Source organism: Chrysoperla carnea, chromosome 1 (assembly GCF_905475395.1).
Source record: "Chrysoperla carnea chromosome 1, inChrCarn1.1, whole genome shotgun sequence".
In the NCBI taxonomy this organism is placed as follows: Eukaryota; Metazoa; Arthropoda; class Insecta; order Neuroptera; family Chrysopidae; genus Chrysoperla; species Chrysoperla carnea.
Window position 1 is genome coordinate 26,062,301 of NC_058337.1, and position 15,850 is coordinate 26,078,150.

The window sequence follows — 15,850 nt, forward strand, 5'->3', positions numbered from 1 at the left end:
AACTGGTTCTAAAACAAACCACAGTACTAAAAAGTTGTGGTTAATGTGGCTTTTATTGCTTCTATTTGGCGCTTTCATAGCGTCAACAATTTGGTCTTCTCACTTAAAAATTTGAAGTTTTGAGATTCGCAAAATGGAATTCTTTTCCTTTACATCATATGTAGATCCGATTGCTAATAAATTTTTGTTCACACGCAAGATTTCCCTGAAAATTTATACCGACTAAGATACTTGAAAACATCGTTTATCTTGGAACTTTGAGTCAAATTCATTAGCAGCACGTTTTTGTATTTTTAAAAAATAATATTCTATCTGTTCTATCAAATAATTTAAATTTTAAGAAATTTTTTTAATAATTTGTATATTAAATAGTTAATAATATTATTAACTATTTTATCATAAAAAAAGAATAGAAAATAATCGTATTTAATTTATTTTTTAAAATATTTTTTTTTATTAAAATATGTTAATTTTTAACATAAATAATACAAATGATGTGTATAATCAGTTGTTAATAAAATGACATATATTTCTTCTTTTTATTTTTTTAAATATTTATTTACATTTTTTTATTATTTATTTAATTTGGTGAAATGCATATAATATAGTTAAATCCGTGTGTACCTATTACTGTATTGTTGTGGGCGAACATTGTACAGACAGATTAATATTTAATATTTTTATGTTATTATATTTCATTCAAGTGAGAATATATCAGTCAGTCAGTCAGTCAATGGGTACATTGGATTGCATGTATAATTTTACCTCTATATATACGTGGTAACGTTTTAGTCGCAGAAACGAAGTAATGAAGTTCGAAAAATTTGAACAATAAGTCGCATTTGAATTCGGTTTTCGGCATTCTATTCGTTCATCAGGAAATTTTGTGACCTAAATTGGATTTTAAATTAATCGTAAATATATTAAATTTACAATTCGGTTCATAGTAATGAAAATGATTCCAAACTCGTAACTCTTGGGTTTTTGGACTCGCTGAGCATGAATATCGTGACAGAATTTATCCCCGAGGTACATGGTGCCCGATTCTGTCACGATATTCTTGTTTAACAACCCCAAAAACCACTGAGTAACGAGTTTAGACCGATATATAACGAATTTTTCGAACTCCAGAAGACGACGAGGATACCGTTTACCTTGGGCACCAGGTACCTCGGAGGCCAATTCGTGTTCAGCGATCCCAAAAACCTCCGATTAACAAGTTTGGAATCATTTTCATCCCTATTAATTGAATTTTGAGTTTATGATATTTACGGTTAATTTAAAATGCATATTATTTATGTAAATTGCGTATTTTGAATTTCTTATAAATCAATTTAGCTCACTAAATTTCCTAAGATTCTAACGAATCGAATGCCGAAAACCACATTCAAATCCAACTTACTGTTCAAATTTTCCGAACTTTGACCGTTTTTTGTGTTTTGTTTGTGCGACAATTTATAGAGAATGAGTTATCAACGAATCTTAACCAAATCATTTAAAATAATAAGATTGTTAGACATAGAGTACAATGTATCTGGCATCTGGAATCATTCTGCAGTTTCTCGGAAAATAGAGCATTTTTTTGGAATGCAAGTAGGTTGAAGAATGGTTGTCAATGTGGTTTTGTTTTTGAATAAACTAAAAATAAAATTTTTTTGTGAAAAAAGCAAAAAATTTCATTATTCTGTCTCTTTAGATGCTAATTGTCGCATATTGTTTTATAAATTATACTCAACGTAAATCACTAGACATTAATAAATAAGTTGTTATACTATATTTGAATTTAAAATAAATAGACCGTGCTACACCACGGTTTTTTAATGATGAATACATACTTGAAACTTCGTGAGTGGCTGTCTTTGAACGAGCCTACCAAACTTTCCTCTACGATTTTTTTCGAAAAGGCTGTGTTTTCAAATGATCATGATGACATCTTGAATTATAAATTGAATTAATATCAATTTAATTAAATTGTTTTTAACAACTTCAATTGTTAAATGAGTTCGAGAAAATTAAGTAAATGTAACTGAGCTAGGCGTACACATTCTTCTAGACGACCAAGTTTTTCTTCACAATCCGCAGATTTTTAACGCCAGTTCCGTTTTTTCAATGCTTCAAATTTTGATGGTCTATTATCTTATTACAGTTTATCATTCTTATCTTGTTACAGTTTGTCTTAGGTAATTAATTATCATTATTTAGTTAAAAATACAATTACCACGTATATGAATCACAAGGTCTCAATCACATACATTCTGTGCTGAATACTGTTGCTTCCTAGAGTAAACTATAACGATGTTGAAGAGAGCACTTCAGGAATAATCGGTGAGATTGTTTCAAGGTATATTAGGATGTGTTTTATTGATATTGTACCATGGATCACAAATACAAAGATTCACATATTTTTATCGATAGTTGTTTAATATTTAAATTATCGAAAAAAATACGTAGTATTAATATTAAGAGTTCTTTAAACAGAGACAGTTCTCATTGTAATGATTTTTGAAAATGGCTTTAAGAAATTTTTATATGGAGGTTATTTAACTAATGTTGGTTGTCTCATCAGATTTTTTTACAATAAAAATTAAATTGAGTAGTAATACAAGTATTATTTTGAGATATTTAAACATTGCATAAACTATTAACGAATCAAGTTATATCTCAAGTGATGACACTTTCTTCACATAAGTACCGAGGGCGTGCGAATTTTTCTGTTGTGTCATCTACAGGAGCTTCGAATTGATTATTTGAGTTCTCTCTTGTTGCAATACCTTTGGAAGCCATTTATACCAAATATGCGATAATTTTTGCTGTTGTAAAGTTTTATAATATTCATATATAAAAAAATTAAATCTATTTTTAACTTTCTGTTTGCCAAGGAAAAATTTTTCTACAACTTTGTTTTCTTGGAATTTGATATTTACGAAGAAATCGAAATGTTGCAGGAAATAAACTTGATTTAATCATTTTCTATACGTTTAATATTTAGAAACAGATTAATGATTTTAATGTTCTAAATTCTAAAACAAAAAATGAGTTATTCAAATTAAGATGAGCTCTAAAGAAATGGGCTTTATTATGCATTTTGTTCAGATATATTTTCTTCAGAACCCACAATAAAAATATTAAGCTAAATTTTATTAAAATTATTATTAATTAGCTAGATCGGTTTGATTGCTTTGGAAAATCTTCCACCAGTAACATTAAACCCTTTTAGCCAAAGCATTTGATACCGGGCTTGCTGATTAATAATAATTTTTTCATAAATTTAGCAAAATATTTATATTTTTGTCCTGGAGGGGGCATATTTTAACAAAATGCATAAACTTAGTAATATCTCGGTTTGCATTAGTTAAATTTAAAAAGTTATCACCGGCAAATGCATACAATATAATTTTCCGAATTAGCCAGTTCTCTGTCTAAGTCCCTAAGACCACATCCACTGTCTGACCACCTTCAATCGTCATGTTTTTCATTAATTTGCAACCTTGGAATTATTCAATAATACGCTCCAAGACAGAAATATGGTGGAAGCGCAGTGAAGACTAAGTAAAAGAACGACTGAAGTAAGCTGTAAACACACTAGAAAATTTAATTGTTTCATGGCTTTGATAAAACTTAATAATCCTGTTTAGTTATTTATTATAATGGGCTAAAAAGTAAATGTTTTATCGGAGTTACCTACATGTGTCTACAATTAATAGATTCTTTTTTTAGTTGGTTAAAATTTACTTTCTGACCTATTTTATTCTTAAATAAAAGCTCGCCATTAACGAGTATTTTTCAAAAATCAATCAAATATTCAGAAAATGATTAATGTGATGTTGAATTTTCAAACTTTCTTTACAGAATCGGTAAATACTTAATCATTTTGAAGAAGTTAATTAATCATTAAGTAAGTACAAGTGTAAAATCTTTAAAATGTATATTCTTTGTAAAAATTTATTTAAAGATTGATTATATTTAAAAAGAAAAAATAAAATGACGAAATCAAATAAAAATTAATCACAGATTAATAAAAACACAAAACTAATTTTTTGTCGAAAGGTCATATAACATATAAATTATACTCGTTGGAATATGTGACATATATGGGTAAAACTTACACCATCGACCATCAAATCTTCTTTATTTAGGTCTAAGCAATTTTTTTAAATTTTTATCAGGGTCATTAAAAAATTTATGTTTATCTAATTAATTAATTAATTAAAACTATATGTACAAATGAGCAAGTGAAAACAAACAATTGACTGAATAAAATGTTGAAATACCATGTTGATTACTCTGTCACATTACACATACATACATGTCACACACATAATGGCGACTAATATTCCCATATAATACATACTATACAATTTGCGCATAATTTCCGCTCTCGCGGGAAAACAATGTTGTTCACGAAAAAATGTTTCAAACAAAAGTTGTTTATCTTTTTATAAGGAATATTTTTTTACATTTAACCTTTTGTTCTATCTTTAACGATTTACAAGATGGGTCCTGCGGACCCAAGACCCAATTGGCCTATGTTGCTCATTTACGAACTAAACCTCACTTTTTACGTCCAAAGTACACTATAAAAAATTTAGCTTGGTATCTCTTTTCGTTTTTGAATTATCGTGATGACAGACGACAAACAGACGACAGAGAGACAGACAACCGGAAATGGACTATTTAAGTGCAGATTTTATGAACACTTATACCCAAATTTTGTTCATAGTATCAATATTTTTAACACCTATATCAAAATTTTGTTCATTAGTATTCGCCATTACTTTTCTTAAATTTTTGAATGTTCTTGCTAATAGATAGTTTATTGCATTTTAATTTAAGCAAGTCGAAAATTTGATCCAAACTAGCAAACATCCTAAATAGAAGCTTGTAAAAAGGTTTATATCAAAAAACAGTTTCCAAAAATTGTTTTTAATCGTTTTCAGTCTTTTTCAAAAAGCACTTTGACTAAAATATTAAAATATTTCAAATTATAGAATATTTATAGAAATCGAAAGTAAAAATAATGAACGGTGGCAAAATTCACGATAACACGATAAAATCTAATTTTTAAAATTAATTTTTTGAGAACATATAAAAATAATGCCAAACCACTTTCTTTTTTTATTCAAGTATTTTGGGCAATAAAATCGATAAATATTATAATTTAATTTTTTGAAAATATTTCCAATTAAAATTATAATTCTACTTGAAAAAGTTCTAACAATAAAGATTATTACTTAATAAATTACTTTCGGTTCTACAAACATTCTTACTTTGAATATAATATACCTTAACAGATATACTCTAGGTGTCAAACCACTTTTCGTAGCCGATCGAAATTCAAGGTTGGTTGCCATACGATTTCAAAAATTATTATAAACTATTTTGATAAACAACGAAAAAAAAAAGAATATTAAACTTTTTGGTTTTGAATTTTATTCAAGTTAAATTGATTAAATCTTGAAAATTGAAATGGTAGGTAAGGTTGACCGTTTTCGAGTTATCGCTAGTGTTTTTATGTTTGAAAAACTATTTTGAGTTTTCCAAAATATTTAGATAATCTTTGAGCAACCTTTCTCAATATCATAATCAGTAATTGCAGATTATTTCATTCTAATGGTGGGTCCACACGATACAGACTATTGTTTTTACAGACTGAAAGTCTGAGTAAAAATGTTCAAGTAAATATGATGACGAAATGTATGTGCAGACTTATCATTAGTATGGGAATAATTCCAACTTCCGTGCTCAGACTTTTTTAACTCAGACTTTACCATCATACCGACTTCTGTTTGCACTAATTTGTTGCGCAGACAAAATTCTATAGAAGTCTGTGTGAAGTTGGTATCGTGTAGATCTACCATAAGGTTCTAAATGGTCGCAAATTTTCGAATTTAATTTTTTTTTGTGTAATTAAATTGCCAAAAACTGCGTTTTAACTCAAATCAATTTTTTTTTTTGGTTTTTGGGTAAATCTCTATTTCTATTTGTAGTATATAAAAGATATTTTTTGTTTTGTTTTGAAAACGGCCATTTTTGCATTTTTTTTTTTTCAAACATTAAACTGGTTAAAGCTTAAAAACGACCAATATATGTAAGAAAATCTTTGGGATAACCTCGAACCTCAATCGGCAACGAACATTTGCCTGGCGCCTAGAATAGGAAAAATGGTGACATATATAATTTATCGTGGCAATATAATACTAAAAAAAGTAAAAACTCAAATAAAGTGATTATTAACTAAGGTATATAATAAGTGTTGTAAGTGTAACGCTTCAAATAATTAATTTCAATTCATTTAGATTGACTAATTAATATTATTAGGATCAACTATTTTTGACGCCTAATTATTATAATAATTGTTAATTAATTATAAAACATTTAATGTTGCAATAAGATTAGCACATGCGGGTACTTCAATGTACCCCCGAACTAACGATTCCAAATAAATAAGAAGAAAGGCGAGTGTGTTCTTATAGATAGGGCAATTTGAACGGAAATAGCACATAAATTGTAAATTTAAAGACCTCCGACAGAAAATCAAGTCTGATCGTTATGGCATCGTAGCTCCTAAACGGAAGAACCAATTAAAATTTTTTTTTAATTCAATTTGGTCGAGAGTGTCCTTAGCTATGTTTCAAGAAATGCTGATCAGTCGTTTGAAGACTACAGTTTTTTCCCAGATGTTATGGGATACGTAACGGCAAACTAGAATATAGCTAAAGACGCTCTAAATTAAATTACCTTTCAAATAAAACAAAAGTCAAAATCGGTTCATACACCTCTCTTTGTTAGTCAAGGATTAAAAATAGAATGGCAAAATAGTACAGTGGCAGGAAAATCTAGAAAATGAAAAATTATCATCGAGAAATCAGTTTTCCTCAAATAAACAAAAGAGTGCTCGTTTATTTTGATGGTAGAAAATCTAATGAAAAGCATGCAGAAATGTGCAGAATTACGTCTGCTACAAGTTTCTTATAAAACTTTTTCTTAGCTTCGCAAGTAATCTTTTTCTAAGCTGAATTTTTGATGTAATTACCCATTTTCCAAATTTCCTGGCACTGCAGGATACAGGGTCATTTAAATCATTAATTTACATCCTATCAAATATAACCAAATTTTCATCTTCTTCACATAATTTCTGAGCTCAAGGAGAATATACACTTTATTATCTGTACTATACTTGGGAGAGTATAACTTATAGATATAGAATAGAATAAAATATATTTAACTGATATTAAATTCTTTAACAATATTTATTACAGAATTGTGTTCCTTAGGTATATATTTATAGATATATTACAATAAAATATAGATATATTTCCAACGTCACATTGAAAATCTTTTCCTTAGATTTTCATTTTTTATTGTCAATAAAAAAATATTTTAGGTATCATCAAACTAACACATACCATATTTTCATATTCAAAATTAATCAATATTTCAAAACATTTGGTCAATGATTAATTAGAAAACCGTCCTTAAAATGCCCAGCTTTCGCCATAACGGGGACTAAGGGACTAAGCATCCACAAATTTTTACTTATTAATGATAATTTAAAAAAAATACCCTAGCTATAAGCCAACAAAGTGTATGTTTTATGAGTCAATTGTTATAAAATCTATTGTCGCTCGAAAGTAAAAAGCATATAATGCATTACTAAAATCACTGTCACTTTAAAAATGATTAGATAATATAATTAATAATAAGAAAAAAAAATTTTTTTTATAATTCTTAACATACGCATCTATCTCATATACCACCAAGAGAAATGGTTGTTTTTTTTTTTGTTAAACAATACACCACGATATGACACAGCACACGGCGGGGATCGATCAATCCATTTCCACCTAACATACATATTTATTTTTGTTATTTTACTTAAAAATAAACGTTTTCTAAAAATGTATAAAAGACATTTTAAATTTAAAACTTTATCATTAGTTGTTTAAAATTTGTAGTTTCAATTACACCAAAGATGAGAGTATTTTTGGTGAGTTTTCTATTCAGTGATTTTTTTTGGTTCAGTGATATAAATTAGTTCAGTGTATATAGAGTGTCTCACAATGACCGCATATGGACAATATAGTGATATACAGAACAAAATTCTAATTAGAAAAAAGTTTTTCGATTCAATGTAAACGAATATATCGAAAATTATAATATTTAATTTGAGATTTTATCAATATTGATATTAGTACAATTAAATTTTTTATTATAAACAAATTTGCACAAAATAAAATTCATCACAATTCATCATTTGATTTATTTTTCCAGTTGCTGAAATATATTCAATCTTCTAAAAGTTAGAATATTTTTCAAAAATTCAAAATTTTGTACTTTGACTTTAAATGACGAACTAAAAATATTACGAAAATAACTTATCAGATGAAAAATTATAATAAATTTTATTTCCTACGGCTATGCTCATTTTAAGAAATTTTACTAAAATACGTAAAAAAATTAAAAAATTTAAAATTAAGGAGTACCTCATAATCGGATCGAAAACACTCTAAGAAATTTTCTACCTAGAATTTTTGCTTTGAATTATTGTATTGCCCAAATGCGATCATTATAGGACACACTTTGGCCCTATATTTTTCTAATTCTTGAATTTTTTTAAATATAGGTATTTACGGCTCTCATAGTGACTGCCCTAGCGAGGCCCGAAGCAGGATATTCATATAATCGACCAAGTGGTGGTGGATTATTAATTAATGCCGGAAGTCTTCCTTTACAAAATCAAGGATTAAGTGGTGGCTTATTAATTGGAGGTAATTTATTACCTGCAAAATATTCCTTGTGAAAATAAATATGTTCTGGAACTCATTTCAGAATACTTAGTTTGAAATTTAGAAAAAGAATATGTGAAGTAAAACTATCTCTGAAAAAGTCTTGATTAATAATTTATTTGATATTCTCAGACTTTTTCAGAGATAGTTTTACTTCACATATTCTTTTTCTGAATTTCAAACTAAATATTCTGAGTTCCAGAACAGATTTATTTCAACAAGGGATATTAAAAAAAAAATTTTTGTAATTTCATAGGTGGTGGTTTATCCCAAGGATCTTACTCCCAGGGAGGAAGTAGTAGCGGAGGGTTACTAATTCAAACCGGTGGATTACAAACAGCTCCAGCTCCACAATACAATGCACCCGCTCCACAATATAATTTACCAGCTCCGCAGTACAACATTCCAGCACCTAATTATAATGTAGCAACACTTGGACACAGTGGCGCAACTGGTGGTGGATTATTAATTAATACCGGATCAATACAACGACCTCTTCCACAACCATTACCGCAGCCAATTCCTCAACCCTTACCAGCACCTCAACCTCAATTTGTTCAACAAGCTCCATTGATTCAAAAACATATTTACGTACATGTTCCACCACCAGAGCAAGAAGAAGTCCATGAACAAAGAATTATTGGGCAAAGTGTTCAACCAGTAAAACATTACAAGATCATTTTCATCAAGGTATTATTTTATACATCACAACTTTTTAAAATTATTATAAGTAAAACCAAATAACTAGTGAAAAATTTCCGCATCAAAAGCATACACCCGGTTTACCCTCAACAAGGCACACAGCCTTCGCTTCGTAAAGATCTATAGAATTTTGTATGTATAGACAATTTTTCACATTTAAACATTTTTTGAAATATAGGCAATTTTTTTACAACAAATATGTTAAAAGTAGAAGCATAGCAAAATTATAGAATCATTGATCAAGATGAATATTCACAGCTAGCTAGCTTCCCTCCAACTCAACCAATTTAAGTGTTAAAACTCAAATGAAAGACCTTCTTCCAGAGAGGGTTCATAGACCAAAACAAACCGTATATCTCAATAAAAACTGGAGATATAGAAAAAGAGAGCATTCGATGAAAAAATAAGAAATGTATAAGAGGAAATTGTGTTTGAGTATACCTTGAGAAGGGTAACAGTTAAATGATTTCCAATACTTGACGACAAATCTTTGCATCAATATCTTTCCTTTAAGGTATTGCCAACATGAAAGCACTTTTCGATAGATTGAATCTATTTTTTTCACAGATCCCAAAGTTTTAAAATTTTTAGCCGTTTAGATCGCGAGACAATCAGCTGCAAAGTTTGCGATTTTCCCATTCAAAGCATGTAAAACTCATTGTCCTCCCAGCTATTTTTTACGATTTTAAAAAATTCTCTCGACAGAATTGGAAAATAAAGTAGGAAAGTTGAAAGGAATGTTTTTAGAATAAAATTTAAAAACAAAACAAAATTAGTTATATTAGTTTTCTTTTTTGAAATATTAATTTGGGCGTAAATTAGTTAAAATTTAGAACGTGGGCACAATTATTTCGTGTGTTAAACGATCATCATTTCTGAAACTTTGTGATTAAAAGTCCTATATTAAGTAATTAAATTTAATTTCTCGTTAAATTCTATCAAAAAAAATTTTTCCATAGCTGTAGCATAGAAATTCCTTAATTTTGGCTTGTGATAGATGTTAAATTAAAAAAAAAAACTTCCGAAATAAAACAGAAAACCTTTTAAAATCGAGTTTCCATATTTTTAACAGAAAATGATGGAAAATCATAAAATTTAAAACAACCAATACAGAAATTAAAATATTTTACTCTTCCCTGTGCTTCCTCCTTTATCATTTATTAATTAATGCATTATTTTCTTATAGGCTCCAAGTGCTCCAGCTCCAACTCAACAACAAATCATTCAAGCTCAAGCACAGAACCAAGAGAAGACATTAATTTATGTTCTATCAAAGAAACCTGACGATGTTGCTGATATTCAATTACAAGCAAATGTTGCACCAACTCAACCTTCAAAACCAGAAGTTTACTTCATCAGATACAAAACTGTAAGTACAAGCTATAAAAATCGAATCTAATATACAAATATACAAATATTTCGTTCTAAGTACTATTCAAACACTGCAGAATTTAGGCTTAGACAAGTGATGTTATTGCCTATAGCGGCACAATTCGAAAATGGCCAAAATGTAAGAGAGATTTAACAAAATTTAACAGTGTTTTGTTTAAAATTTCATAAAAAAAAGTTCTACATTTTATACAATGTCCATTTCACAGCATCTGATAATGATTCTAGTACTATATCTGAAAGCAAGCGTCGGCTTACCACGCTTCACAGTTTAATGACAAGGCGCATTATAATTAGTCGCCCACGGGCGCTAATTATAATGCGCCCTATATCTTAAACCGATCATACTAAAGCGTAAAAATCAGAGAAAATTTTTTTATCAATTTGAGATACCGAAAACTATACCTTCGATTAACAAATTTCATAAAGGATTAATCAAACTAATTTTTTTTTCTTCTCTTACAGAATAAACAAAACTTAGGCGGTGGAGCCATAAACTTAGGAGCCAGCGGTGGAGCCATTAACTTAGGAGGCTCAGGAGGAGGTTATATTCAAGGTGGTAGTGCATCCGATAGTGGATTGTCTTTAGGCTCTGGATCACTTGGTACTTCATCTCTTGGTGGTAGTGGCTTCATTGGTGGAGGAAGTGGATTAAGTGGAGGAAGTGTACAACTAGGAGGAGGTAGTGTTTCATTAGGAGGGGGAAGTTCAGGTTTAACGACAAGCTACGGACCACCAAACCACTCTGGACCATACAAACGAAGTGATAAAACAACAAACAACAAACAAAAAAAAGAATAAATTTATAAATAATTATTATGTTTTGTAATTTTATTGTATATACTTTATAGATCTATTTTTTTATAAACAAAAAATATAAAAATTTAATGTTTTATTTATTATTTATAGACCATGAGCTGCTCAGTATCGTACGAATATTTTACCTACAATAGAAAATTTATTTCTTTGAGTTGAAGTACCGTTGCGGAAGTACGGAAGTATCTTTAGGAGCTTCAATTTGGCGAATTTAATAACCACTTTTTTTTTTATGCAATTTGCTATAAAATACGTTACTGTTTGAATTTCTTATAACTTTATATTTTCAAACGATACGCAATCAACAATTCGCTTCGTTTTAGTGTGCGAATCCTTAATATCTCAATGTGAATAATCAAAAAAATATTCCTTGAAACTTATTATTCATAACATGAATGATACTAAATCCCTTTTACCTTTTACATAGGCAATTCAATTACAAACACGATATATAAGTCACATACAATCTTATAAAGACCAACTTCAAATAACTTCTTCAATAAATAAAAGACCAACTAAAATTTTCCAAAGGTAATAATAAATGAAAAATAAAAATTTCATTTTGAATTTTAGTACGCAAGTTAGAAATACAAGTGCCATCATTTAATATAATAAAAACTAAAAACATTTCTTTATTCAAATAAAGGAATCATTGGTAAATATTTAATTCCGTTTTCTAAAAATTTCTCTTCTGTTTGTTTTATATTGAGTTAAAATCAACTAATTAAGAATAAAAGAATCATAAAAATTTCTATTTTAAACTTAATTTTATTCGTAACGTCACCCACGTAAATAAGTTTTAGCTATAGATAATTGAAAATACAATCTCAAATCACTTTTACTATCGATCGAGCATTCGGAATTGGCAGCAAATAATTCAAGCATTATTTTATAACTATTCTCAAACCCACCCATATTTCTCCGACTGATATTCTTGCTTGCTTACGATTTGAAAATAAGAGTAAAATTAAATTTCGCATTATTAAACTACGATCCCCCCTCTCCTCTTACCCACTATTCCACAAAGTCTTTCACTCTATGTCAACCAAAATAGCCGACGCGGAAATAAAATTTCACAAAAAATCGGGAAAAATTTTTTGTCATCGATTTGGATAAAAATCATTTTCTAAAGTAATTTTCAGCCAAAAAACAAAAATGCGTATCGAATGGTCGAGTATCTTTGAAGATTTGATGGGATCTTTAACAATTGGGCGAGTAGGTACTGGGATATCCCTAAGCAATTATTTCAATCAAGACAGTTGAAGATTAACTTTGAGTCGCAAAATCAATCTAATTTTTAACTTTTCGGTATTTAAATAAAATTAATATCCATAAAATATAGAAATTCAACTCCTTTGATGATAAGATTAATGAAAAATTTTCTGAATCACTACGAAAAATAAGCTTTCTACAAAAAGTTTATTGCACCCGATTTTAGAATTTATTGGGTCAATTTCACTAAATTTTTTGATCGCTAAATTTCATTGCATTCCAAGACAACAAAAAAAAGTTAATGATACTCTCGATTTTTTCAAAAAGAACTAAGAAAATTGTAAAACAACGGTAAAAAATTATTGTTTTCGTTTTTGATAATAATCATTTTCTAGAGTAATTTAGATCCAAGAAACACAAAGTTTTTTCATAATGCTGAATATGATATGTCCATCCAACTTTTTGGAAACATTACGTTTTAATTAATACTAGGTCGTTTTGTGAGTTTTTATGAGTCTAATTAAAACTGTAATATCTCAGTGAATACTTATTGAATTTATTGGAAATAAGCGCCATTTGAATCAGGGCACTTTTGCCAACGTAACACAAGTCGATTAAACCCGCCGGAATAAAAATTGGGTGCTCGGTAATCGATGAAATCGACGAATTCCGTTTTTGTCTGGTCTTAATTTGCGAAGGTTCTACAGGTGAGAAACTAATCGAAGAATTTGAAAAGATGGTAGTCGAAAAGACGAGAGCATGGTGGTTAGGCAAAACTTCGACGCTCAATTCATTTAATTTTCGGACGGTGATTTCTGAGCGTGCGGTTGGTCAGTGCCGGATAACGCATTTTTCGTTAAATTTAGTCGATTTCCTCACAATAGGACTCTGTTGTAATAGTTTAGTCCGGTTGCAGAAGTTTCTAGTATATCCACTTTTCGAGCTTTTTGACCTTTCCAATACGTTTTAAGCCATCAATGAGCCAAAAAATTAAAATTTGAGGAAAATGAACACATCAATGTATAGACACAGTAACATAAATATTTATTGAAATATGGAGCTACAAAACACATAACTAAAAAACGGACAAAACTTTTGAAACAATTCTTATCCCCGCGTTTTAAAGCAATAATTTAAACAAAGTTCTACCTTATCGACTGAAAAACAATTTATGTATCAAATTTGAAAACAATGAAATACAATACATAAAACTTTAATTCTAATTTCTTTTACAAAATATTCTATAACATTTTCAATTCATTGTTATAAATTAGTTATTGAATAAAATTAATAATATTCAGTAATTTATTTAAAATCGCCAAAAAGAAAACTATTGATAAATGTGTGAACAAAATTAGGGTGAAAAAAATACAAAATCGAACATTCTTTAAACTATTTTATATTTAACACATTATCAATAAATTATTTGGTTTCAAAACTAATAATTAAAATCTAAAATAATCACGTTGAATGAGGTTCCTGTTTTTCGATCACTAATTTATCGGTGGAATATACCTGCGATAATAATGCTTGCCTTTTAATAATATTCAAATTATTTTCAGCTTTTTCTATCAATTTACTAATTTGATCTACATCCGATACATTTTTATTTTCTTTAAATCCATCGCGGATTCTCCTTAGGGCATAGTTGCTAAAAAAGAAAATAAATAAATGTTTTATAACCTCAAAAATTAAATTTTATTTCATTGTATTTACGAACCGATAATTATATGCTTCAAATTTTGAGGATTCTTTAATTAAATTTTTATACAATTGAAGTATTTTACTCCTAGAATGTGCCATTATTTGTATAATTATATTTTATCCTAATGTATACACCGGTAACTGGTTTAGTAAGTCACAATTGATTTATGATTAAAATCTCAACACATAATGAATGAAATAATAAATATGATATAAAAAAAGAGAACAATATCTAATTATTTTTTTATAACCTTGTTATAACGAAATTTACTAATAATTATTATTATTTTTTACGTAACTTCTTATTTTTTATTAAATTCATTTTAATAAATAAATAATGCTTTCATATAAGCTCCATCTACATTGTTAGAAAAACTGGCATGCATTCCTAAACTGATAATTTATGAAAAATTTTCCTGTCCAATGAAAATTAAATTTGGAGCAAAGCTCCCAAAAGGGCTAGCTTTCGGAAAGTAATTGATAATTTTGTATACATTCTCAATGATGTTCACATTACTAAAAGAGTTTTGCCCGTACTTTATACGACGGCCCATGAACTTTGAAAAAAAAAAACTATTTTTTGAGATTTCTAAGCAAACAAAAGCTTGATTATTATAAAAATTGATAGTTATCATCTATTTGTCAAAATGCACCTAATCTCCAAAGAAATTTTATTTCAATTAAATCGTTTTCGAGATATTCAAATTTTTTTAAATATTCGGTGGAACTTGTGCGCGCAACTTCGTTGCGTGGTTCGCAATAATCCATAGTATTCCGATATCACACACACGCTTAAATATTTAATCATTTCCCGATGACGTCACAGCCATTACTGAAGGAACAACTGTTTAAAGACTTCTTGCAGATTTGAATATCTTCCTGCGATCATATTGTTATTGCACTACTTAAAATGATTGTAGATATATTTATATTCTTGCAGGTATATTTAAAATTAGAAAAACTCCCGATAATATAGCGAGGTAACTGAGATATCGAGGTTTTACATAATAAATTGTAAAAAATATATAGATATTTTTTACAATTTATGGTAACGAAAATGTGCGAAAAATATCACTCCACGGTCTATTCTGCTAATTATGAATTATTATTATCATTAATATACTAAATGAATTATATCATAAGTTTCAGAACGAAGCAATCAAATAATATTATCAATAAGAATATATTTATTTGTTCGGCCGTTGAAACCCCAACTCAAAGCTTCACGGAACCGAAATTTT

At 28.6% G+C, this 15,850-nt stretch overlaps 2 protein-coding genes across 2 annotated transcripts; one reads left to right on the plus strand and one right to left on the minus strand.

The window, feature by feature from the left end:
* Positions 1-7,932: 7,932 nt before the first annotated feature.
* LOC123305468 (MHC class II regulatory factor RFX1-like) lies at positions 7,933-11,666 on the plus strand (the record flags this gene model as incomplete). Its single annotated transcript, XM_044887186.1, has 5 exons — positions 7,933-7,987; positions 8,624-8,768; positions 9,043-9,476; positions 10,675-10,857; positions 11,343-11,666. Coding segments are annotated over exons 1-5 (1,101 nt in total), but the record flags the coding sequence as incomplete, so codon positions are not given.
* Positions 11,667-14,230: 2,564 nt separating this feature from the next.
* Positions 14,231-14,782, minus strand: LOC123305958 (LYR motif-containing protein 4). The gene is made up of 2 exons (XM_044887800.1): positions 14,626-14,782; positions 14,231-14,556 (listed from the first exon to the last, which is right to left on the minus strand). The coding sequence occupies exons 1-2, from the start codon at positions 14,706-14,708 to the stop codon at positions 14,367-14,369; spliced, it is 273 nt and encodes a 90-aa protein (XP_044743735.1). The 5' UTR covers positions 14,709-14,782; the 3' UTR covers positions 14,231-14,366.
* Between the last annotated feature and the right edge of the window lie 1,068 nt (positions 14,783-15,850).